Source organism: Kryptolebias marmoratus, linkage group LG21 (genome assembly GCF_001649575.2).
Source record: "Kryptolebias marmoratus isolate JLee-2015 linkage group LG21, ASM164957v2, whole genome shotgun sequence".
NCBI classification, from domain to species: Eukaryota; Metazoa; Chordata; class Actinopteri; order Cyprinodontiformes; family Rivulidae; genus Kryptolebias; species Kryptolebias marmoratus.
The window spans coordinates 7,211,240-7,238,411 of record NC_051450.1 but is presented as its reverse complement, the minus strand read 5'-3'; the positions used below and the strand labels follow the sequence as shown (position 1 = coordinate 7,238,411).

At 38.1% G+C, this 27,172-nt stretch overlaps 1 protein-coding gene across 2 annotated transcripts in view; it reads right to left on the bottom strand.

Annotated features, from left to right (window-relative positions):
* Positions 1 to 2,772: 2,772 nt before the first annotated feature.
* Positions 2,773 to 27,172, bottom strand: part of palmdb (palmdelphin b) — a 58,297-nt gene continuing 33,897 nt past the window's right edge. Inside the window, exons 1-4 of one of the 2 annotated variants that reach the window (XM_017414087.3) lie at positions 22,875 to 23,310; positions 7,751 to 10,223; positions 7,560 to 7,651; positions 2,773 to 5,333 (exon numbers count right to left, since the gene is read on the bottom strand). In XM_017414087.3, coding sequence (XP_017269576.1) covers positions 5,250 to 5,333; positions 7,560 to 7,651; positions 7,751 to 10,133 — 2,559 coding nt within the window. In that variant the 5' untranslated portion in view covers positions 10,134 to 10,223; positions 22,875 to 23,310 and the 3' untranslated portion in view covers positions 2,773 to 5,249. Of the gene's footprint in view, positions 5,334 to 7,559; positions 7,652 to 7,750; positions 10,224 to 22,874; positions 23,311 to 27,172 lie in introns of those variants that run through there. The other variant, XM_017414086.3, reaches the window with a different exon arrangement.

Sequence of the window (27,172 nt, the reverse complement as noted above, 5' to 3'; positions counted from 1 at the left end):
AATTCTATATTATCAATATATGTTAAAAATCCTAACAGCTTTCAGCTGACTCAGCATCATTCAGCAAACATGTTGCTTAAGTGGGGGATATTTTATATATTTAATTAAAAAAAATATATATTTAGTATATAGTTCTTGATGCAATCTTGTCCCGATTTTAGGGTGTCATAGGTTCATACTTTACCCAACCTTGCTTCAAGACTGCAGGTTTCTCTGTGATTACAGTGTCTACAGGTGGAATGGGACACAGACTGTTCTCCTAGCAAGGCCCTTTACTGTAAGACCCTCTCTACCCTTATGGCTAGAGGGAAATCTATAGCTTTAACCAAAAGGCTTGTAGTTAGGGCCGGCTAAGTTAACCCTGAGTTATCTTTTTGATTTTGGCTACTAATGTACTGACCACTCTACTGTTTTTACTCTCGATCTATATGTGCTATTATTGCTCTCATTAGCTTTGTGTTGATCATTTTCCTTTTCCACAGCAGGTATCCCTCATCTGATGATTCTGTATTTTTGTGTCTTTTCTCTGCCCTCTTATCCCCCAGCCTTTTAAGACAAACCACTGTCATTTGTGAGTCTGGTTCTGGCAGAGGTTTGCTCAGAACGTGATCTGTTAGCTTATAAAATGCCTTTTAGAAACCTACTTAGAGTGTTTATTATTAAATTAGCATCAGTAGTAACTGTTGTTCAGTAGGCTGTGATTATTAGGATTTTTTACATATATGTTGTGCACCTTTTTATTATTCATAAAAATATATAAATTCCTGTTTATTTGTGTAAAATATGCCATAGTAATTTCAATTTGTAAAATTTCTGTCTCTCTTTCAGTGTCATAGTGTTTTGAATAAATGTAGCAGCTGTCTCCTGGTGTTCAATGACGAACCTGATAATCGCAGATAATCAGAATGCATTGATAATCATATTAGAATCAAATCACATTGCATTTGAATCACAGTCAAATTAGGTATCTAAAAATTACTTTGCATACTGTTTTTGTATAACACCTTGAGAAGACTCTTGTAGTGGAAAGGGTGTTTTATTACCATTCAAATTAGACTAGACCTTGTTCATTGGATATTCCTAGACTATGATTATCAGTATTGATATTCATTCCAACAAATAAACTGCCACTGACCTATGTGACTCGTCTGAGTAAATGATTTTTTAGGTAAAATGTGTGCCTCGAATCTGTTTTGTACATAGTGTTTCTTATGTCTATCAACCTCACCTTGCAGCTGCAGCTAAAAAAGCATCATACAAATATACAGTTAATATACACCAAAAAACATATTGTATTAGTTTCATCACCAAGACACATAGTAACATCAAAATATGTTTTTAAATCTGATTTACATTTATAATGTCAATAAAAGCTTAGCAAAAAATACATATGCATTGCACATGTCCGATACATTCATGTATCTTAGCAAAAGCCAGCAAATGCTTTCATTGCACAAGTCAGTAAGATTAATCTTTTAACAAAACTCACATGTATGCTCCCGTGAAAGAGCTCTTAGTCCCTGTATTTATTCCTCCCACTGTACTGGACACACCATAAAGAATAGGAAATATCAGAAATATCAAAGTTTGATCTTTTCAGATTTCTACTGAGATCTATTATGAACTATACTGAGAAAGTTTCTTATAAGTCAGATAAATACAAATGTTGCAAACAAACATATGCCTACAGCGATTTGAAAAAGTCTTCATACACCTTGAACTTTTCCATGTTTTGTCACATTACAACCATAAACTTAAAAAAGAAAAAAACAGTTTTTTTATGTGACAGACCAAAAACAAAGTTGTGCATTACTGTGAAATGGAAAGAAAGTGGAAAATGTGGAGGAAAATGATCCATGGTTCTTAACATTTTTTAAAAATAGAAATCTGAAAAGTCTGGCGTGCATTTGTTTTCAGCCCTTCCTGAGTCAATACTTCGTAGAACTACCCATCGCTGCAGTTCCAGCTGTGAGTCTTTTGAGACATGCCTCTTTCAGCTTTACACACCCAGAGATGGAAATTTTTGTCTTTGTAAAAGATTGGATTGAGAGTGTCTGTGAAGAACAGCAGTTTTCAAGCCTTGCCGCAGATTACCATTTGGATTCAGATCTGGAATGTGACTGGACCATTCTAACACATGAACAGGCTGTGATCTGACCCATTCCACTGTAGCTCTGGCTGGATATTTAGGGAAGATGAACCTCCAACTCAGCCTCAAGTTTTTTAGAGCTTCCCTGTTTATGTGAAGAAAGGTATCTCCATATTATGATGCTGCCACCACCATGTTTCACAGTGAAAATGGTGTGTTCGGGGTGGTGTTCAGTGTTAGTTTGGTTTGATCTGAGCACCTTCTGCCACATGTTTGATGTATCCCTACATGGCTTTTGTCAAACTGCAAACAGGAATTCTTCTGGTTTTCTTTCAACAATAACTTGCATGGCTCTTCAATAGAGGACAGATTTGTGGAGTTCAGGACTAATAGTTGTCTCGTGGACAGTTTGTCCCACCTGAGCTGTGGATCTCTGCAGCTCCTCTAGAGTTACCATGAGGGTTCTTGGCTGCTTCTCGGATTAAGCTTCTCTTTCCATTTTCAGATGATAGACTGAACAGTGGCTCCATGAGATGTTCAAAGCTTGGGGTATTGTTTTATAACCTAAAACTGCTTTAAACTTCTCAACAACTTTCTTCCTTGGTCTTCATGATGCTGTTTGATCACTAATGTTGTATAAGAAACATCTGAGGCTCACAGAATGTTTGGATTTAGTCTTGAGATTAAATCACAGAAAGCTGTACTCTTTTTTTTTTTTTTTTTTTTACTGATTAGGTGACTTTTGGTTGTTCTGGATTTTAGTTCAGGGTATCAGAATAAAAGGGAGTGAATACAAATGCACACCGCACTTTTCAGATTTTATTTGTAAACGTTTTTGAAAACCACTTATCATTTTCCTTCCACTTCACAATTATGTGCTACTTTGCGTTGGTCTGTCACATAAAATCCCAGTAATATACTTTGAAGTTTGTGGTTGAAACGTAACAAAAGGCATAAAAGCTCAAGGGGTGTGAATATTTTTGTGAGAAACTGTACCCTCTGCAGCTCATTTAAGAATGATTCATTCTCTTAGTACATTATTTTGCCTCTTTGACAGGCATTTCTCTTGATTTTAGTTGAATCGCTCCCTTCAACTTCACTTCCTCCAAAAGCCTTTTCAGCTGCAAATAGCAGCTAGTCTCAGAAACTCCTGGTAAACGCAAAGCACAGCAGGCTACATTTTAAATACAATGGGGTAGCAAAAACATTTACCTCTCTTGATAATTTTTCTATTTTGTTCCAACTTGAACTTTATTTAGATTGTATTTTGATCATAAGTAATAATTCTACAAATATACTTTGGATTTAAGAAGCTACATGGGCAAAAAACTTGCACATAATTTCTAAAATGTGTAAAACTGTGGTGCATGCATATTTATTCACTTCCTTTGCTTCTTTTGCTTTGAAGCCCCAACCATTACGTTAAGATGCCACATTAGTTAAACTGGTTAAAATGATTCATCTGAGAACAATCTAAGATTCAAAAAATATATACTGTATACACCTGTTCCGATAGCCCCCAGAATGAACACCAGTGCAATTCCTTTAAGCAAGAGACGTCACGAAGACCAAGGAACTTGCCACACAGATAAGAGACAAAGTTGTAAAGGATTACCAATAAGGGTTTGGTAATAAAAAAATATTCCAGAATCATGAAAATTCCAAGGAGCTCCATTGAATCCATTATTAGGAAATGATGGTTGATGTTTTATTATCTAAGACCATCAGCTGAGACTAGAATGGAGGTTCACCTTCCTGTAAGGCAAAGACCCTGACTGCTCAAGAAGCAACACTCCAGTAGTTTAGGGAGAACCAGTTTAATGTCCTGGAATGGTCCAAACCAAATGAAAATCTCTGGTTTGATTTAAAGATTGTTGAACATTAGCAGCACCCATCCAACCTGAAGAAGCTGCTGCAGTTTGGTCCTGAAGAATGGAGAAAAATTTCAGTGGACAGACCTGATGCTGGAACTGCTGCAGATGTTGGCTCTGCAATGTGCTGACACTGGGGGTTAAATAATTATGAACGCTCAGATTTTTTTGTCTCATTTCTTGTTTGCTTCACAATAAAATGTGATTTGCATTTGAAAGTGGTAGTTAGGTTTGGGAATTTTAATCATAACCACCTGCCAAATTCCTGATTTTAAGGCAACAAACCAGAGAGAAGGCCAAGGGGCGGCAATAGTTTGACAACTTACTGTCAAGCAAACCTAACAGATCAATCACTTTTGTTGGATAAGACTATAAAACCAACTATGGCAAAATGTAAAACACTAAAATAGAAACAAACCTTATGCCAGGAGAGAAATTCATTTGACACAGTGTCACATGAAACAGAAAAAAATGACTTCTCGGTTCATTTTAGACCTGAGCTTGATTATCATGTTATTTCTAGGTTGATTTGAGACTCAAGTTTACTTTTTAGTTTCAGCTGCCGCTCATCACAGGGACCAGAACTCTTTCACTTCACGTATGACATAGTGACATATTTGCATCCTTTACAACTTTCGTTTTGCTTGTACTTTGCAGTTTTTTAAAAATTGTTTTTAGCTCTTGTGCTTCTGACTTGAATCTTTTTAGACATCTTGTCAGTAGGCAAGATATACATTACACTGACACATGCTGCTAGTAAAGATTATTGCATTACACATAAGTTGAAAACTTTTGTCTTCTCTGAAACCTCTGAAGTCAAAAAAAAAGTTCAATTTATACAATGGCTAATAGTCACAGTCCACACTAGAGCATTTTATTTATAATAATGAATAGAAAGTGGATTTTTAGAACATTACGACTATTATTATGACTACTTTAACAAAAGTAGAGGTTGTGGCCAGTTTGGAGCCCTCCATACATGGGTAATGGTTAAGAAGTGATTAGAACTGAATGATTGTCTGAAAATAATGTACAAACTTAGGTCAGAATCTGACATTTTTCTTAGTTATTCATTTTAATGAATAAAACTTGTGTTTCTATTGGAAATTGACTCGTTCCAACAAATGTAGCACAAACACTCTCAGTGTTTTCCCCAAAGCATCACAAAAGCAGACTTCAGTTTATGCCACAACATGAAACGATTAACAATAACATTGCACCGAATTTGAATGAAAGCAACACTGACAGCTGATGGCCTTAAAATGGCTAAACTGTTGGCTTGTTCCACTTCAGTCTTTTTTTGTAAACTCGCCTGCCTCCCAGCGCAGGGCCATGGCACTTTTTCGTCTTCCTCCAGTGAAGGCCTCAGGAAACTGAAAGACAGCGAATTGTTTATTTGCTTTCAAAGCACTTTCTCCGTCCCACCTTAGTTTATTAGACTAAAGCCGTTTTCAGATGTCTGCTACAATCGCCAGATGAAAAGTCAGTATCTAATCTAGTCAGCATTTAATCCTCATTCACCATTTTGACACACTGTGAAAAAAGATGGTGCATTTTATGTTCTTCTGAATTAAAGCTTCATGTAATTGTCACTTTGTTAGAAGCAAAAACTTCTTTAAGTAAACATTTCTGCACATATGAGATAATTGTGACTAATCAAAAACATGTAACCCTCTTCTGTTCAACACTGAACACGGAGAATGATATTACAGATGGCATTTTATGTATTCTTTTTATTTTTTGGGGTTTGTTTTTTTGTTTTTTTACAATGTTATGCAACAGCAGTCATCCATGCTGGATATACAGTGACTTCAGGGAGACAGTTAAAAAAATAACTCCTGAAATAACCCATTTTCATAAGTATTCAGACCCTTTACATAAGCCAGTATCTCACTGGGCTTTGACAGCTGGAGAGCAGTTGGTGAACAGCGTTTCTAAGGGAGTTTCCAAAATGTCTCAGGGCTCTCAATTTTCTCCAGTGAGTCTTGTCGCTTAAACTTTGGACATGCTCAAAAGAATTTTTTTCTCAAATTAGTTGTAGGGTTTTTGCAGGCGTCTCAAACTTTTCTTAATTTAGTTCTCATGAATCTAGAGCACCAGGTATGTATTTTGATACCTGCATGAGAGCAACACTGGGATAGAAATCACCCGAGGCTATAGCTGAATGTTTAGATCTAACCATGTCAATGATAAAAATATATATATATATATATATATTAATAGTTTTTAATATAAATATATTAATATAATAATTAATAATAATATATTTAATATATTTAATATAAATATATTGAAAAAACTGGTCCAAATTTGCCCATCTTCATTTCCAAAGTATATGCTAGTAGATTAAATCTTACATACATATGCACAGCTTAGAATACAGTTTTGCAAGCTGTGTACATGAATTTTTTTTTATAAAGACAGCTGGTCACCAACACTCAGAATTCAGTGAGACAGCATCTGAAAATGTGACTACTTTCTCACAGTTCTGAGTTGTCAACTAGTCTCCAACAACAGTAAGCATAGTCAGATACTGGCTTTAGCATTAAGTTGAAGAACTTTTGGCAGCAATTCTTCTTTCTTTTCAGGGGTAGCCACAGCAAATCATTCTCCTCCATCTGACTCTGTCTTCTGTGTCCTCTGTCCTCACTCCAACTACCTCGATGTCCTCTCTAATGGCATCCATATATCTCCTCTTTGTCTTTTTCCTGGCATCTGTATCTCTAACATCCTTCTACCAATATACCCACTGTCCCTCCTCTGCACATGTCCAAACCATCTCATCTGGCCTCTCTAACTTTATCTCCGAGTCTTTCAACCTGTGCTGTACCTCTGATTACCTCATTCCTAATCCTATCCATCCTTTCCACTCCCAAGGAGAACCTCAACATCTTCAGCTCGGCCATATCCAGTTCTGTCTGCTGTCTTTTTGTCAGTCCCACTGTCTCCAAACCATACACCATAGCTGCTCTCACCACTGTCTTGTAAACTTTTCCTTTGACCTTTGCTGCCACCCTTTTGTCACAAATCCCTCCTGAAACTTTTCTCCATCCACTCCTCCTGCCTGGACTCTCTTCTTCACTTCTTTACCACACTCCCTGTTTTCCTGGACAGTCGACCCAAAGTACTTGAAGTCCTGCACCTTTGTGACCTCTGCTCCTTGTAGCCCTAATGTTCCACCTGCCTCCCTCTCATTTACACGCATGTCTTGCTGCGGCTGACTTTCATCCTTTGTCCTTCAAGTGCACACCTCCACCTCTCCAAGTTCTCTTCTACCTGTCCCCTGTTCTCACCACAGATCACAATGTCATCTACAAACATCATAGTCCACGGGGATTCCTGCCTGTTCTCATCTGTTAGTAAGTATTAAATGAATTCAGACATGCTCACTGACTGAATATTATCATTTAAATATACTGATGAAACACCATTGTCAAATGTCTGAAAAGGACTTCAGAAAGAAAAAAGCAAATGGGATTTTTTTGCACAATCATACCCCTTATGCATTTTTTTTTCTATTCAGAGAGAATTTTGATTGTATTTGGATGGTATATACTGAGAAAGATTTGTTTAAAATAACAACATGCGTAAAACCTTACTCTGTGATCACAGGATAAGGCAGAGCGGTCCATCCTGTGGGCTGATTTCATTGGTGATGAGGGAGAGGACTTGCACTTCACTGGTGCAGTAACTAAAAACAAAGACCAAAAATATAATTCATATACAAAAAGAACAGGTATGTATTGTGTTCAAAGTAACGTTTGGTTCTACAAATATTTTATTACCATACCTGAGCTATCGAATGTTAAAGTGTCCATGTGATTCGACAACCCCTTTTCTGTGTTGAACGTCTCTTTGCCGTACACCTTTGCCCTCTCTTTCCTGAGTTCCTCCTCCCTCTGCTTCACCATTTTAATCTCTTCATCCACCAGCGATATTGTACTTCTTGAACGCAGCTTGAAAAAGGGGTTATTCAAGAACATCTTCTCCTGGGGCTGTTCACTGGCTTTGTTGAGGGAAAACTCAGAGGCACTGCGAATAATCAGATTTGATGTCTCGAGGATGATGAGGTTGGAGCCGCTGTCCTCAGAGCACCACTCACCAGACTGCGCTGCTGTGTTGTCTTTGCTGTGTTTAGGGCTCGAGGTGAAATCATTTCTTGAGTCTAAAATAATGACATTGCTTGCTGACACTTCATGTTTCAGTGGTTCTTTAGTGGGTGAGGAGGTGATGATGAACGATGGTGTAAGTGAAGTCATCATGGACCGGGGCATATTTCTTGATGGAGCACAGTCAGTTGATTTGCCCATCCTGGCGAGACCCCTCTCTCTTTTGAAGTTCTCCTCCCTTTCCATTGATATACGGATCTCCCTCTCAGTTGGTGTTTCTGGGTCATCATGGGGGGACTTGTAGCTGGAATCGTCCAGGCCAGAATCCTCAGAACAAGGGCTGAATTGAGTGTGGGAATAATCACTTACTAGATTTAAGCTCTCCAGATCACATGCTTTCTTGTGTGTTCTTTCAATGTTGCGGACAGGGGTATACATGAAGCTGTGGCTGGCATGAAAGTGTGACAACTTAGTTGAAGGTAAAATAACCTTGTTTTTCATTTGTTCCTCCATTTCTCGCCACTGTTTGCGAGCTAGCTGGAAATCCACATGCTCTGTACTGACATTCTCGCTCTTTGTCTCCTGTATCACGCAGAAGTCTTTGGGTAGCTTCTTGCTTGCATCCGCATTGATGCTATCTTGGTGTTTGGTTTGGTTATGATTGGCGTCTCGGCCATTTTCGCTCTCGTCTTCAGATATTTTGGACAAACCTTGAAGACCCAAAGGGCTATAATTAACTTCTTGTGGAGGAATCGGAGAGGAAACTATTTCCTCTGGTTGTTCCAGGACTTCTGCTATTTTAGGGACTTCAAAACAAACCTCTTCAAAGTTGTTGTTGTCCTGATCATCCAAGTCTGTTGCGTCAACTTTCTGCACAAAGAGTTCCTGGGCGCTTAACTGAAGGCTGTCCAAATAGGAGTCATCATCTTCCCTATTTATAGAGGAGGAGAATATCGCTCTCCATTTCTCATCCGTGTCACTGTCTGAGGAAGCTGCTGCAATCTCGACCCTCAGACACTCATCCATTTCTTCGGGGTTATGATAAGACTCATTTGATATGTCTGACATTGCCTCATCTCTAATGCACTGCTCTAATATGGACACATTTTGAAAAGGTGGATCAGACTGGATTTCATGAGACTCTGGATCCTGATCTGTGTACAGCTCAAAATTTGGATAGAGCTCATCTTCAGCACTGATGATACTGTCACCTGGTTCAGGTTCTAGCTCATTGTATACTTCTAGCTCTATGTTATGTTCTGGCTTTGAATATTGCTTATTCTCTGGGTAGTACGCAGTCTCAAAGTGTTCCTTGGGCTCAAGTTCTGGTTCTTGCTCTGGTTCAGGGTCCTGCTCATTGAAGTACCCTGTTTCAAAGTTTCCCTTAGGCTCAAAGTCAAGTTCCTGCTCTGGTTCTGGGTGTTGCTCATGGTCAGGGTAGTTCCCCATGTCAAAATTTTCCTTAGGCTCAAAGTCAAGTTCTTGCTCTGGTTCAGAGTCTTGCTCATGTTCAGGGTAGAACCCCATGTCAAAGTCATCTTTAGGTTCAAGTTCAGGGTATTGCTCTGACTCCGGCGTGCTTTCCTTATCACAGTCTATGATGAGCTCAGGGTAGAGTTTTGGATCTGGGTCTTTTCCAGGCTCATCACTCTGCTCTGGCTTGTGTTCTTGTTCAGGATCTCGTTCCGGTGTGTCCTGCTTCGTACTATGGGCCTCAATCTCTGAAACACTCTCAGCCTTAGACAGGGTATCAGACCCGGATGCATTGATTGACTCATTCCTATTGGGTTCCTCATGCCCTAGTTCTGATTCAAACACTTCCTTTTGATCCTGGCAGGGCATTACACTGGATTCAGAGCAGTCACGCTTGTCAGTCTCACTTGTGCTGGTGGGGAACATGGTCGATGAGGAGCTATGCAATTCCCTCTGAGAATCTGACAGGTCTTTCCCCAAACAAACCAACTCATCATCTGCATTAAAATCCTTCTCCGGCACAGGTGACTCAGCCACAAAACTCCCCATTTCACAGTCCATAACGAGCTTTGATTGTTCAGTTGTTTCCATGGTGACAGAGATGAAGTTGTGATTCTCAGTCGTGCTGCAACCTTCTTTCAGTTCGTTTCCATCTGCCTCTCTGTCCACTGAGAAGGCTTTCTGTGGAAAAAAAGAAGAAAGAAAATGCATTTATTTTTCAAAGAGGGACAAAAAAAAGTTGATTTCTATTCACATCTCAGCCTTCTTTATAAGATTCACAAAGAAAGCTGTTTTTCATTGCATACTTACTTAAATGTCTTTTACTTAAAGTTTGTCTTTGTTTTCTCAACAATTTTTTTGCACTATCCTTGAAGTCAGGCTTAGAACAAGCAACCATGTGAATTGTACATGGTTAAAAAAAACCAAAATAAGTCAAAACAATTTATTTTTTATTGAAACACTTTACAAAATTTAGAGCATATTTATTGTATCAAAAATGATTCAAAAAAATTATGTCTTGACCAGGATTTTCATTGTTGTTGCACTAATTTTTGTCAGTAACCACCAGAGTCTTAGCTTCATCAACACTCCAGACAAGAACATGGAATTGTTTAAGTAACACGTTGTGGTGTAATTGTGAAAATATTATTACCAGTCTGACGTTGCCAAGTCTTATTGAAATGCATCAAAGCACATTAAAAGTGCCCGTGGACATCATTAAAATAATCTCAGCCAGGCAGAGAAACACTTTGAGACGTTTCAGAGGAGGGATTAAGGAGAATGTTGTTCCTGCTTACTGTTGCTATGCTGACTGAATGCTTCCCTAAGTGGACTGTAGCAGCAGGAGAGGATTCACATGAAAGGCAGCTGAATTAGAAGATATTACCGTGGCTCTTATGTAAGGCTGCTGGACTGGGTCAGCCTCACACACACACACACACACACACACACACACACACTCTGCAAGATGACTTGCTGAGCCCCCCCTCCCCATTCACTCTGACACACGCTTTACCAGAACAGACACTTTCATTAGTGCTACTTGTGCCTAATGTCACCAATTCATTATTTACTATTCAAGCTTTAATGTACAGTTGCTTAATGTCAGTCCTGTTCCTCCAAGGCTGAGATGTAAATGAATTATCTGAGCAAGCTCCTGTTTGTACTGTAATGAAGCCCAGCAGGAGCCAAAACTAAAAGTGGAATGAGCTGAAAGTTGCGAAGCTGTAAGCTAAAATATAAAAACACATTTTCCTTTTCTTTGAAGCAGAATGTCCGTGCCTAAAGTGTCACAGTTGTGACTTTTTACGGAGCTAAAGTTTTCCTTTTTAGCTAAGGGAGCCACTGAAGCACCCTTAACATTCCTTTGACAGGAGATGATGTTTGTAATTTGGCAGAATGTTTAGAATGTAGTAAACCTGGAAAAAATAATTTGCCCAACTTTTTAATATTACTGAACCCAAATGATGAAATACTGGTTGCCGTCAAAACAACATGAGGCCTGTTAGTAAAGTTTTGTAAATTGAGATTTAATAAACTCAAGGAACAGATTACAAATCTGTATGTATGGTATAATAAACTGATAGGAAGGGATTCTTAGAGCCTCCATTTTTTCCTACCATGAGACCAGACAGCTCCACAACACCCTTATAACTACTTAGTCATTATTTTTGTTTTTGTTGCAATTTATGATTCACTACTACTCCTGCAGCTTAAGGAAAATCCATTCAAAAAATAAATAAGAATGTGTGGCTTAGTTGTAAATAGTGCGTTATGACTTTTGGTAGCAGTCCACTGTAACCCAGAACGCACACTCATCTTTAAAAATGAAATTAATTTATTAAAATATAAACAAAACAAAAGGCTTGCATGGCAGCAAAAACAAACAATAACAAAATCCAAAATGGCAAGGCAAGGCGTGTGGAGACGATAAACATAAACAAAACGAGAGGATTGACCCAGTGACGAGAGATGAGCAGAGACTGACTTTTAAAGAACAGAGGGAGAGATGACAATGGGTCGCAGCTGAGGACATGACGAGAAACAGGTGTGGTGGGCGTGGCAGGCGTGACCGGAAAATTACTGGAGACGTGAATGGTGACACAGAAACCCAAAAGACAACTAAACCAAAACAACACCAAAAATACACCAAACAAAGAAACAAACAAAGAACCAAAACCCCAAAATACTGACATACATGACACATGTGGTTGTTAATAGTTCTTAGGAAAAAACTCAAAAACGTTTGTGCATGTGGGTACATTATAACCATACACATCTCACAGAGCCACTGTTCAATCTGTCATCTGAAAATGAATAGAGTACAGAACTACTGCAAACCTACCAAGACATGACCGTCCACTTAAACTGACAGGCGGGGCAAGGAGAGCTTTATTCCAAGAAGCCTATGGTAACTCTGGAGGAGTTGCAGAGATCCACAGCTCAAGAGAGACAATCTGTCCTCAAGACAGTTTATAATCCTGAACTCCACAAATCTGTCCTTTATGGAAGAGTGATGAGAAGAAAGCATTTTTTGATAAAAAACCCATAAGAGGTCCTGTTTGCAGTTTGCTACAAGCTTTGTGGGGAACCAGCAAACGTGAAAGAAGCTGCTCTGCTCAGATCAGGCCAAAAGTCACCTTTTTGTCCGAAATGCAAAATGCTATGTGTGGCAGAAAACAAACACTGCACTTCACCCTGAACACATAATCCTCACTGTGAAACATGGTGGTGGCAACATCATGCTGTAGGGATGCTTTTCTTCAGCAGATACAGGGAAACTGGTCAGAGCTGATGGGAAGGAGGATGGAGCTAAACAAAGGACAGTCCTGGAAGCAAAACTGCTAGAGGGTGTTAGAGATTGGAGATTTGTACTTTTGTTTTAAGTTAACATGGGAAATAAAACATGTGCAAACCGTGTATCATACACAGTCACATGTGGAAATCATGTCTCAACATCACACTGTTTTTACATCTGATTTTCACTTGTTTTTTTTTTTTTCTTTTTTTTGTAAGGGCATGGTTGTCATGTTGTTGGTTGTCTCTTTTAAATGAATACCATAGCAGTATAAATATCTATCCATCTTTTCGATTTAGGGTCACGAGGAGCTGGCTCCTATCTCCAGTGGGCACTGTGTGGGAGGTGGGGGACACCCTGGACAGGTTGTAAGTCAATCACTGGGTCACATAGAGACAAACGAGACAAACAACCATTTAAACCAGGGGTAGGAAACCCTGGTCCTCAAGTGCCACTGTCTTGCATGTTTTTCTTGTTTCCCTGCTCCAACACATCTGATTCAGTGGTTAAATTACCTCTTCATGTTCTGCAGAAGCCTGTTAATCACCCATTGATTTAAATCAGGTGTGTTGGAGCAGAGAAACAAGTAAAACATGCAGGATAGTGGCCCTCAAGGACCAGGATTGCCCACCCCTGATCTAAACTGTCAGGCGCACCTCATAGTTACCAGTTAACCTGACATGCATGGTTTGGTTACAGGGAAAACATGTGACCTCCACACAAAAACGCTCCCGGTGGGAGGTCTGCAATCATCTCACTGTGAGTCAATATCTCTAACAAAAAACTTGAAGCACTCGGAGAGCTCAAATCTCCACCAAGGCCATAGTATAGGGTCATCAAAAAAATTGTAGGATCACCACTAAAATGTAATTACTTGTTTTTTTTTTTACAAGACTAACATTTCCTCAAAATTTAATCCAAATCTGTTTATTAGTTTTTTAAGTAGTCCTGTCAACAGACATGCAAACAAACAAACAAACCAAGACTACCAAAAACATAATCTCCTTGGCAGAGGTAACAATTAAACACAGCTTGTTGTGCCCTTCTTCACCACGTATCAGGGATCTGTTGCCTTTTTCAGTCAGCATGCATATGTGGTTACACTCAGGCTGTTTATCTGTAGAAGGTTCTTGTGTTCAATGCATGTTTAAAATGCAGAAACATCATCTGGTTACAGATCAGCAAATAAACTGTCGCTCAGGAGCTGATAAACATTCAGGAAATAGTCAGAACCATGTGTGGCCACTACTGCAAGCTATATGTCCACTACTTGAGAATAAATTAAATACTATCTTAAGTGTGGGGAAACCACTAAATTTGTCCATGATAAAATAGGAAGTAAAAAACAGAAAAAGGTGGTGGTGAAAACCTGTTGTTATGTTTTGTGAAAATCTTGAAATACAGTCAAACCACAACATTTTGGGATTTTTTTCATACAAAGGTTTTGCAGTAATTATTTACAAGTGAAACAGACTGCCTTTTAAAAATATGAATATAAAAGAGTAAAACACAAATTTTGTTTAAATGCTATTTTATGTATGTTTTGTGTTAGGAGCACGACTTGAAATAAATTAGAATGTTAATAAATCAATACATGTTTCATAGTTTCCTCTGATCTTATGTGACAAAAGTTACTTTTGAAACTCTGACGAAATGTGAAAATCTTCTTAATCTTCACCTGTTCTTCAGGACTCGGGTGTCTTTCACACTTGTCATCATTCAGCTCTTCTTTTTCTTTTTTCCTCTCCTGTTCTTAAACAAAGTCTGATGATGAAACACCATTTTTTGTGTTTTTAAGATAAAGCGACTCTCTTGGCTCTCCTGCACCTCTTGGCCTCAGAAAAAGACCCTTTAAAATCCATTCAGTACAAACATTTATTTTCCCAGTGCTCACGCTCTTTCTTCATCTATCATGGAGAGCATTTTATGAGGACAGACAAAACAACAACAAAAACACAGTCTGCAGAGTTGTTGAGCAAATATGTTTGAAATGATTTCTGGGAGTTTAATGTGCAACTGGAGCGGATTTTTACTATCCCCCTCTCACGTTTTAAAATTTAAAATCTCAGAAAAACTGGGGGCAGTTAGGTAAAAAATTCAAACTGTTTTCATCCTTTTCAACACAAGTGTCTCCTTGAGACATGCAAATGAACAGAAACACAAGTGAATTCTCCTGTGCTCGTGGTTGCTGCCGCCCACCAAGGCAACCCACTGAAATTTCCCTTGAAATGTTTTTTTTTTTTTTTTTTTTGTTCAACCTGTTTCTCCAACTGCAGCACTGTTGCTGTAAGGTTGAGGACATATACAATGTTTCCATACACTGTATAAAAGACACATAACCATTTTTTTTTCTCACTGTCTGACATCAAATCAGACTAAACTTTCCCTGTTTTAGGTCTGTTAGGATTCACAGAATTACTTCTATTTGTTAAATGCCCGATTATTGAGAGGAAGAATGTTTTACTTTCTTCAAAGTCACAAGTTTTCAGTCATTATCTTAGTATTTGGCATCATTGCCTTTAAACTGTCTGACTTGGGTTTCCTTCAACAGGCTTCTCCAAATAGTTTTTGTTGGGATTTTGCTTTAGCAGCGTCTTCACAATATTTTTAGCTTTTGTTTTGGGATTTCACATTAAAACACATTAATCTCAGGAACACAGAACCTGTTTCCTTCCTGAGCACTATGATGGCAGGACGTTTATACTTGTGTAGAACTATTAGAACTGATGAACCTTAAGGTATCTGGAAATTGTACCCAAAGATGAACCAGAGCTGTGGAGGTCGATAATTCTCTTTCTGATATCTGTGCTGATTTCTTTTAACTTCCCAATGACGTCAAAGAGGCAGTGTGTTAAATACAAACGCAGGTGTGCATCCATTTAACTCGAATGTTGTCAACTAACCAATCAAAAGCTTCCAAAGCATCATTATCATCATTATCTTGGCTTTCTAAAATTGGCATTTTAATCTTATTGTTCGTAATCTTTAAAGAGCACAAAATATTTATTTGAGTATTTAGAAATATAAATCATTTTGGTGATCCTAACAGGAAAGGTTTAGGCTGATTTAAGATTAAAAGGTGAGAAAAAAAAATGGTTCATTGTCTTTTTGTATATTGGACGTAAACATCTGGTTTTAACTGTAGCTCTTTATATCTTCTTGTTAACTCCTATCAGCTGCCTTTTCAACACATTTTATTGAAATCTCTGACATCCTTCGAGGAAATTGCTGCTTTCTCAGAAACTCATTTCTTGAAGACTATTTTTCAGATGGTCAGCCCAGACATTCGCAGTCAGAACCTCCTCTCTTTATGTGTCACAGTTCACTGCCAAGAAGTTAGTGTTTAAACACATTTAGTAGTTCAGCAAATTTCAGATCCAGCTCCACTTCACTCCAATTTTATCCAAGATTTTTGTGAAGAGGTTGTTACCTCACATTAAATTTCCGTTTAGGATCTGGTTTATGGTTGACTACTTGTGATATGGGTGTTATAATTATCACCTGTTGCCAAATGCTGAAAGGCACGCAAAAATGTTTTGCCTTTGTGTGTGTGTGTGTATTTGTGAAATACTTCATTACCCACTGAATGGCTTTTAATGGAACTCTCACAGAGTATTAATTGGATGAACATCTAAATAGGGTTTAACAGGGGTCAGAATCCAGATGGGACTATTTGTTTTAATGATGTTACATGCATTGGTGGTCATGACGATCTCTAATCTAGGTAAAAACATTGGTGTTACAGTTTGTGTTGCACTAAATTTTTAATTTATTTAGAAATTCTGCTTGTTGTCTTCCTCCTGCCCATTTCACCTCAAATTTTCCCTGTAAAACCAGACATTTTATCGACCCCTTTCAAATGACGTCCCTAACGAAGCACATCTGCCTTTCCATTTTCACTAACATTAGTTCCTGTTTCATATTGACTTGTCTAAGAACCTCTGTGTTGGTTACATGGCCCAAGTACGAGATTTTCAGGATCCTTCTCAGAAATCCACAATTCAGCAGCATTTATGTTCTTTCTGAGATCTGCAGAGAGCGTCCATGTCTCACACTCATACGTCAAAACTGACCATAATTAGAACTTGAGCACCCTGATTTGAGGCTTCATCGATAGGCTTCTGTTGATGATAATAGAGGTCATATCTTGAAATTTCTTTTTTGCGACAGCAATTCTCTTTTGAATTTCGATCTTACATTTCGGATCACACATAATCAAGCTGCCTAAATAACTTCACTGACAATTTTTAAGAGACAACTTAGCTTGTCTGGAGTCTTGCTGATCGCTGTCGACTGGCACAGTTAAACCAGAGCCCAATTTCTGCTCTGGATTCCAAAACTTTGTCAAGGAGACCCTGCAAGTCTTCTTAAGCTGTTGCTAGGAGAGCTGTGTTGTTGCCGTATCGAAGGTGATTAATGTTGACCCCGCCAACTGTCAGCTTCTACCATACCAAATTTTATCTTTAATTAGCATATTTACCGTAGCTAATTAGCATTAGCTATGCTAACAGAAGTGCTCTTACATGCAGCATCTTGTCATTTCGTGTTGTGTCTTATGTTGTCAGTGGCTAAACTGAAAAAAACCTTTTTACTGTTGGTAGTTTTGCAAATAATTTCCACTTTTCTCTTCTGGCCTTCTCTTTTCATCTCTTGTTCATCAGCCTGTAGTGTAACTGCAAAACAGTTCATTTTGCCAGGACAATGGGGAGCTGTGTTATCTTGTTTTAAAGCACATATTTAACACAATCAGCAAACATTTAGCAATACAAATGGAGACATTTAAATTTATCTGTTAGCTTATTAGGTGTTTTTTTCAGTCCCTTAGTATCTTGAGCCCCAGTCAGTTGTCTACCTTCACCTCTGCCAGCCACGTTTTAATAGACCGTGGAGAGCATTTTAAGCTCATCATCCTGTGTAAAAGGAACCTACCTCTAATGGTATTTTACCAATGTAACCCTAACCAACACCCTTGGAATTCTGCCTTTGTTTTTCTTCAAGACAGTTAATAAAAAATGTCTACGCACATACATATACAAGTGTGCACACGGGCTCCTACAGGGACACGTGCGCGCAACAGACTGAGCACCATGGAAACCATCGGCAGGCCTGACACTTACTGCAATGCTCAGCTGTCACCTCCCCCACCTCCCCCTCACCACCTCATCAGCAGACTGCTAAATGTGATAGGAAGCAGGGCAGAATTTAAATGGCATGAGAAATAACCCAGAGGAACAAAAGAACGGGAACGTAAATAATAAAAATGAAAAACAAAACAAAACTAAACAAAAAAAAAACATCTCATATTTTTAATTCTTTGATTAAACTAGTGAAAGGCTGAGCAGCTTTTATTGATGAGTTTGTGTTCATATTTGTTTAGAATTTCATGGAAGTTAATATTGTCAGTTTTCTGCAGCTCAAAAAAAATAAAAAATTAAATAATGCTTCTATTAAAAAAAAACTCCAACAAACTTTGACATATATTTGCATTTCACTGTAGCTTTACTGCTTTTATTTTCAGTGTCAATAATAACTGTTTTACACACAAAACAAACCCTAAAGGAAAACAGAAATCCTGTTTTTTTTGTTTTGTATTTTTAGTAGTCTGCTGCTTCCAGAGCATCATTCCCTGAAGATTACATTCATAAGCTAAAATCACTTTGGTATATGTTTGACCAAACTCCTACAGGGTTGATTTATTTTCTTTTATAGAATGTGTGAAACAAATCCTCAGCTTTAACATTTCTTCACGTGAACATGTTTTGCTGCAGTGGTGAGTAATCGCCATTGCCTTGGTTATTATTATAATTTTTTTTTCATTTTAACGTCCTTGGTAAGAATGTTGCACGAGTCTGAGTAAATGGGTCCGTGCATGTTTTGGTACGTGGATTTTCTCATCAGGAACCACTGTGGAAAAAAACAAAAAAATGAGTGGCTGTTTGATTATTGTTTCTAAATACAAAAGAATATTGTAAAATATGAGCCATTTTTCTATTCATGGTCAAAAATAATATAAAAAAACTATCTATAAAAAGTTTGCTTTTCATTTTTATAGTTAGAATAATACAATAATGACATTAGTGACAGACAGAACCTAATTAATGACCAGTTTTCTCATATTTTGACACAGGAAATCATCAGCGAGGCAAGAGCGCAACAAAGATTCCCAAAATAAAATAACCCTGTCAGCAGTAGCTGTGTCAGATTTGGGCTATATGTAATGTCTCACATGGGGACAGCATCAGCGCTCAAAGTAAAAAATGAGTTATTTTCCATTTGCACTCTGAACAAGCTTTCTGTCGATTGTTTGCATGTCCTGACAACTTGGAGAGTGGTCCTTTGTGCTGCGCCACTGTTGCTGAGAAGGAGTCTGACGGTTGTGAGGAAAGGCGGTCTGAAGAGGCAGAAAGTTAAATGACATTGTGAAAAGTAAAAGAAAAAAGAAAGAAGTGAAGTGTGTCCACAAATATTTCTCTGAGCAAACAACAATGTGTCTTATGCAGCGGCCATTTTCATATACCGTATAATCGAATCACACTCCTTTCTCTTAATACTATTTTGGATTTCAATAACAGCTTTTTTCCTCACAGTAACATTCTCAGATGTCAAAACTGAGATTAAGCAAATCCACGACCTTATTATTACTAAAATAAACTAAAATACACACAGTTCTTTGTGAAGGCTAGTAGTAGAAATACATTTCAAATATTTAAAAATCCTTAAAAAAAAAGAGGTGGCTTTTTTAATAGTCAGATTGGATACAGTATATGTACCAGATATCTATAATTCAATTCTTTCTGGACAAAATGAACACTTATATTCTGAATGACATTCTTCATATTCACTATCAGCATGTCATCTGACTTAAACTGCATTTATCCTGGGACAAATGTGACCCATGGTGGCAAAATGAGTCGGACTGAGCGCAGGCTGCAGTGCAAAAAACAGAATTATTGATTTTTGCCAGAATTGAGATTTGCAAAAAAACAATAAAACAAGTTTAAAAAGACACCACCTACCAGTCCCAGTAACTAAAATAGCATATAATCTTCCTAAGCTACTGTTCAATTCATGTTTTCTAACATGTGTTTCTTCAGAAGTTCTTCGTCTTATGACCTTTTTAATTTTCTTTGAAATAGTCCATTTTCCTCAGCCGGCACTATAGCAGCTGGCAGAGTAAAAATGATCCTGAATAACCAAACTTCTCACCTTGTCTCTAAATGAGAGCCTGGCTACCCTGTGGAGCAAACTCGTTTTGACCTCCTGTATCCAAAATCTCATTTTTTCTGTCACTACTGACATTATTACCACCTCTGACTTAATTTGTACTCATCAGTTACTGTTTGTTTATAGATTTTTACTATGAGTATTGTTTTTATTGCCTATAATTTTGAACTTTTCTGCTGCTGTACAAACAAACCTTTCAATCTATTTCTGTATGTCTAAGTATCAAACACTGTTGTCGTAGGCTAAGTGCACAGACTGCACAGATGCCATTGTTGTACACAAATGGCGCGGACTCTGCGGTTGCTCTCCCTGTAATCATCAACGAGGATTATCATTAGTTACCATAAATCATCAACAACAAAATCATGTCCAAGAGATCTGCTTTAGATGTGACAAAGTCCTCAAACATTGCTATTGCACACAGGCTGCTGTGAACAAACTGCACAAACACTAATGTTGCAGTAGATCACCAGCAAAGAAATCATGTCCAAGAGGTCGGCTGCAGGTGTAACAAACTGCACAAAGACGACACAAAATGCTCACAGTTGTTGCACTACTGTCAAACGTCACCAAATCATCATGAGTTACTGTAGACACATCAAAGAAATCATGTCTGATAGATCTGCTTCAGATTTAACAAACTGCACAAATACTGCTGTGTGTGTGTTAAATTGATACCTCCTCCATACACACACACACACACACACACACACACACACAGAGTATTGACAGAACTGTCATTAAGAGGAAATAAGCCCCTAAGGTCACTTCCTAATTACAAATGCACACATGCTGGACAAAGTAATCAGTCAATCATTTTACCACAGCCTGTATCCGGGGGCAGCTACTCCATGTTTATATGAATTTCCTGAATACACAAAGAAGGAACACCATTCAGACCCATCGTCAGCAGCATAAACTCTGTATCATATAAAATTTCTGAATATCTTGCCGGTATTTTAGCTCCGTGAATTTTGCAAACAAATTTCAACATTTGATACTGGCTCCAGGACAAACTCTTGTATCTTTCAATGTGATTTCATTTGTATACCCGCATCTGAAGCAGCGGAAACTGTCAGGAAACGACTCAAACAAGATTACAACCTAAGAACCAAGACCAGTTGCACCCCAGACAAAATCTGCACCCTGCTGGACCTCTGTCTTTCCAACACTTATTTTGAGTATAATGACAGTTTTTACAGACAGAAGCATGGTTGTGCCTTGAGAGCTCCAGTGTCAGAGAACATGTCACCACAAAGACAGAAGGGACAAAGAACAAAAACATCAAAAAAGCTCTGCAAACATGGATATTCTATCTGGGCTTTTGTCAAACTAGAAAACCCGTCACAGAACGGAACAGGGAGAAAAAGAAAAAACAAATCCCAAAACATTGCCATCCCTTTTGTTGCTGAGAAACTCAGGATTTTCTCAAAACACAACATCCCGGTGCATTTCAAACCCAACAGGACTCTCAGACAGAGGCTGGTTCATCTTAAGGACAAAATACAAAAGTTGTGGAAAATCAAGGCCTCAGTGGTACAAGTGGTCATCGGAGCATTTGGTGCTGTGACCTCCAAACTAGAAGAGTGGCTCCAACAGGTCCCAGGAACAACCCCAGAGATCTCTGTCCAGAAGAGCGAAGTCCTAGGAACAGCTAAGATACTGAAGAGAACCCTCAAGATCCCAGGCCTCTGGTAGAGGACCTCAGTTTGAAATGAAAGTAGAACCTCCCTTGTGGTTATTATAAAAAATACATAAAGAAAGAAAAGCCCTACTGAGCTCATGTGTAAGAAAAGGCATCAAGCCAGCTTCAGTTTATACTACATAATATCAAATTTAAGCTGAGGTTAACATTAACGATGTTCACAAAGTGTATTTTACCATTTAAAAAAATCTCTAACTCCCGTTATGTCAGGACTGGCAGCACTTTATTTTATATATAAAAAATAAACAAGTGAAAATGACAATCTTCAGTCCTTTTAATTACTGAAGACACACACACACACACACACACACACACACACACACACAATCCCACTCATACACACTCACAAAGTCACAGTTAACACCATGCTAGCACGCCCGGACTTTCTTCTTTTTACTTATAACTCATCCTCAGTAAAAAAAAAAAAAAGCAAATATAACTCAGCCAATTTAACAGATATTGAGTTAAAATATGGTGAGCGTGGCGTCTTGCGATATAGCATGAGATTGTGCATAATGTTGTCCACAACTACATTGTTTCTCATCATCAGATCATGAAGAGAAATGACACATTATGATCTGTTTATGGAAAACAAGACATCATAGCTACAAGTTTCAAACATTTTCAATAGACTGCTGTAACAGTACACCATATTAACAACATATTAATCATCTTCCAAACACAACATTCATAACTGAGCACTGGACTGGGTAGACTGGATGGAAAAAAATGACAGTAATGTTCAGAGTGTGTCTCCTAGTTTTAAATCTGGTCAGTGGGTGTCAGCATTTAGGTCCAAATTGATAAACATTACTCCCATTGCCAAGAACATTTTGTACCAAATAAGTATTTTTCAACTCCATACAAGGACACACAGAGACAGACTGCAGATAGTCAGTCAATACACAGCTTATTATCAACCCAGTGAGTCTCCTCTGCTGTGAGGTTTGCTGCATCCCTCCATCCACAGCAATACGAAACACATGATGCCATCTAAGCATGCGATGTCTCCTCAGCTTTACAGATCAACCCTACATCAGGCAAAAAGAAACTAAAAAGATCTCTGTAAACTTGCGCTTGTGTGTGCTGGTTTGGATGGACCTACCTGAGACAGAGTGCAGGGCTAGTGCAACGAGGCTCTGCTGTTTCTGAGCGCAGCCTTGTACTGGCAGCTCTGCCGTGCCTGCTGCTGCCTCCGATTGGATGGCGGCTGAAGGGGGGGTGATGCGCAGGAGTCAGCCAATACTCAGGGCTCTCTCTGACGAACACACACCAGGGCAGAGAGGAGCTATGCACATGCACACACTCCCATACGAGCCACCTGCTCACATGTCACTGCTACAACCTTAATGTGAATACTATGGGACGGCGATTATGAAATAGTAAATAACACAGGAATGATGTAATTATTCTGAGAATGCTAGTTTTCTTGTTAGTAAGTATTTTGGACTAACTACTTAGACATACTTTCAGCTATTTCAGCCATTCAGGTATCAAAACATTCATCTCATTCAGAACCTTACAGCTACTTAATTTTTTTAAATATAATTTCAAAAATATTTAACTTTATTTCCAATATTTTACTTATAGAAAGTCATTGACATCTTTTTAAATCTTTGGAAAACTTTTGACATGTATTTCAGCAGACTTCTTCTGTTTGGAACCTTTAGCAACTTTTTTGCTAATTTTAGCTTTTGGCTATTGTTTTGGTTGATTTAGCTTTTACCTAATGCTTTGCTTTTCTTAGATCTAAGGCTTCTTTATGACTTAAAGTTAATGTGAAAAGAAGAAAAGATGGTTTCTGTCTAGTTGAAAAATAAGGAAAAGAGCTCTCTGTGTAGGGGTGTGTGTGTGTGTGTTTGACCCAGGCAGCAGCTCGGACACTACCAGGGCGGGCGACAGGCAGCCAATTAAAATAAAAGGGCAGCCTGAGGCTAAAAGAAACAGGGATTGTTGAAAGTTCAAGAGGGAAATATGAACAGATTGAACTTTTGGTAAAAGCATTTTGGGTTACTGAACATTAAAGAAATATGGTTTGTAATCACAACAAATGTAGTATGCAACTAGGAACAAGAATTAAGTATAAAGTAACAGTTAACATTTCTTAATGAAGCAATTGTTTATATATAAATATATCCATCCATTTTCTTTACCCGCTTCTCCATTTTGGGTCGCAGGGAGCTGGTGCCTATCCCCAGCAGTCACTGTGCGAGAGGTGGGGGACACCCTGGACAGGTCGCAAGTCCATCACAGGGCCACATAGAGACAAACACTCACGCCTAGGGACAATTTTAGAGTAATCAATTAACCTAACATGCATGTTTTTGGTCTGTGGGAGGAAACCGAAGTACCCGGAGTAAACCTACGTGTGCACAGGGAGAACATGCAAACTCCACCCAGAAAGAAAATGTATATATATATATACACACAGTGTATATACACACATTTTCTTTACCCGCTTCTCCTTTCTGGGTCGCGGGGAGTTGGTGCCTATCTTTATCTCCATCTCCAGCAGTCACTGTGCGAGAGGAGGGGGACACCGTCAACACGTTTTATATATATATATATATATATATATGTATAAGAAACAGCTTGGCCTAATTGTGTAAAAAAGTATGTTATATGTGTGTCCTAATTGCAAGAAGGCCTGGCGGCAAAGATAAGGCAATTCGTAAACAATGTCTTGTTTTGACAAGAGTCAATGAGAGGGACAAAGAAAAAAAATATATGATTGAAATGTGTCAAAAAATTTTGAAAGATGCCATCTCTGCAAAATCAAACAGCCACCTGCAGAAGTGGGGGAAAAGCCTCTTGTGTTTGAAAAGAAAGAAGCTTCTGGGCTTAATTGGTTTTAAGGTCCTAAAACCAGTAGCTAAGGATTTTACATTTGCTGTTTGAACTATGCTGCTACTGTATGTGCTATCAGTTTGATTATATAAAATAAAGAAACAATTTTTATAACAATGACATGAGCTCAAGCTAATTTATGCCCATCCCATGTGGAGTTTAAAAATCCCACAGAAATCCTCAAAACAGAAGAAAAAATAAAAAGGGATTTTATCAAAGGACTTTAATGATTTTAAATGCATTAATATTTTCACATTAAAGACACTTAACAATGTAATGCATAATTAACCTAAATTTTAAATCCTTTTTTATACCCAAGTACTATTTTATTTAGTTTTTAACTCATCACTAAGACCACTCCATGATTTGCCTCCCAGAGTTAAAACACATCTATATTTAACATTATTTTTGACTGGACAACTTTTACTTATTTTTTTTTTTTTTACCATCTACATTATTTATTTTGGTTTAGATTTTTGGTTTGTTTGAAGTGCTTGGTATACATACAAAGTCCACTTAGGTTTTGAAAATAAAATATTAAAATTATCCAAAAACCGTGACAGAAGGGTTTGTGAAGCAAAATTACTGGATAACTTCCTGTTAAAGCAGCTGAAGGGAACGACTACTTCTTTACTGCCAAATGAAAGAAAACACAAGAGGAATAATGATAAGATTTTACAGAAAAGTCTTGTATTTTGGTTGAAAATTGTCAAAATTCATGATATTTAGTTTTTTTTCCCATTTAATTATTGAAATGTTAAATAAGCCACTAGATGACAAAACACTTTTTAGGTGAAAAAAAGCCCCCATTACACTATAAAACACAAAAATAGGAAAAACATGAGCAATTTTGTGTTGACAGACTTAGGGCCCTAGAACATGTTAGTATTGCACTGTATTGCAGATTTTATTTAGTTGAGTTTAACAATGTATGCAGTCGCCTACATTTGAATAAATACTTCAGTTATTTTAAGAGAAAATTTAACAAGAAAAGATCAGGGAAAATGTTGTTTTTAAGGCAATTCAGTGTCATTTAAATCCAATAAGTGCAATGTTTCCAAACTCAATGAGTAACTGTTTTTAATAATTGTGATTATATATTATTTTATTATCAACTAAAACCAGCAGTTTAAAGCAGGTGTTGTCTACAAGAAAGCAGAGAGTGGGGAACCTCTGGTTGGGCCGTATAAAAAGCCTTGGCACCCTTTTATCTGGCCCGCCACGCAATTTGAAACAAATTAATAATCATAAACACAGAGGGAAAAACTAACAACAACCAACGGTGACAGTAAAGCTAATGTCTGAGCCAGGATCAGGCTCAGTGAAAACAATATGAGTGGTCAAGAGAGACTGACGAGCGATTATTATTACTTAATTTTTTTTTTTTTGTCAAAGTGAAAAGCAAACCCGTGTGTTTACTTTGTGACAAGGCGCTGCAGTGATGAAGCCGAACAGGAGCTGCTGAAAAGGAGAGATTCTAACTGATGAAGCTGCTGCTCTTCATCTCAGTTTGGATGCACAACAATCAGCATTTACAAGACCGAGTGACAGAGACAACGTTATGCTGATTGAACAGCTGAGAAGGTTAAGCAAAGGTTGTTTAGGAACGAATCATTGCTGCCGCTCCAGTTATTTCCCCATGACTAGCTTTCAAAACACCACATCAGTTCATAATCAAAAGAAAAGAAAAGATTTTCTTTTTTAGTCCAAAAAGAAATGTAAAACTGAATTTACATTCATGCCTCATTTTACTTTTGGAGGCGTTATAATGGTATTAAATTATTTTGCGTTTTAAAAGCAAGCAACGGCTTAAAAAGAAAACAACCAGAAACATGTAAAAATAACTGCTAAAAGTGATAACTGTGGTTTTATCAATTACTGTATTTTCAGCTTTATTGGGCACACTGGATTATAAGACGCACTGTCTCTAAATGGTTTATTTTTGAACTTTTGTCATGTATAAAGCACACCGGACTATGAGGCGCATCGTCGTGCACCTCCCAATTTTTGCAACTTTGAGCATACTGCGCGCGCCGCGCTCCATTCAAAATGGACGATTTTGGTGCTCTAGTGGAGCTGGTTCGCCTGTATCAGCATTTATATGATCCCTCTATGAGAGATCACAAAGATAATCAAACGGTTCAAAACTCACAGAAGAATACTGCACCGATGTAAGCGTCAACTTTAAACGCCTACATTGTGCACTGTGCGTAGAGCCCTGTGTGACGCTACGAAACGCAACGCTACGAAACGCGACTATAACAGAGCCTTAATGCTGCAAGCGGTGCGGCTTTGTAGTTTAACTAAAGTCGTACTAAAACATTTCGACTTCTTACATATATAAGGTGCTCCGGATTATAAGGCACACTGTAATTTTTTGAGAAAATTGAAGGCTTTTAAGCCCGCCTTATACGGCATACAGTGGCTTGCAAAAGTTTTCCCAGGTGTCTTGGTGGACTCTCTCACTATTCTCCTTTTGACTCAGTTTGTAAGAACAGGCTACTTTTGGTAGATTTACATGTCCCATATTCCTTCAGTTTCTTGATGATGGATTTA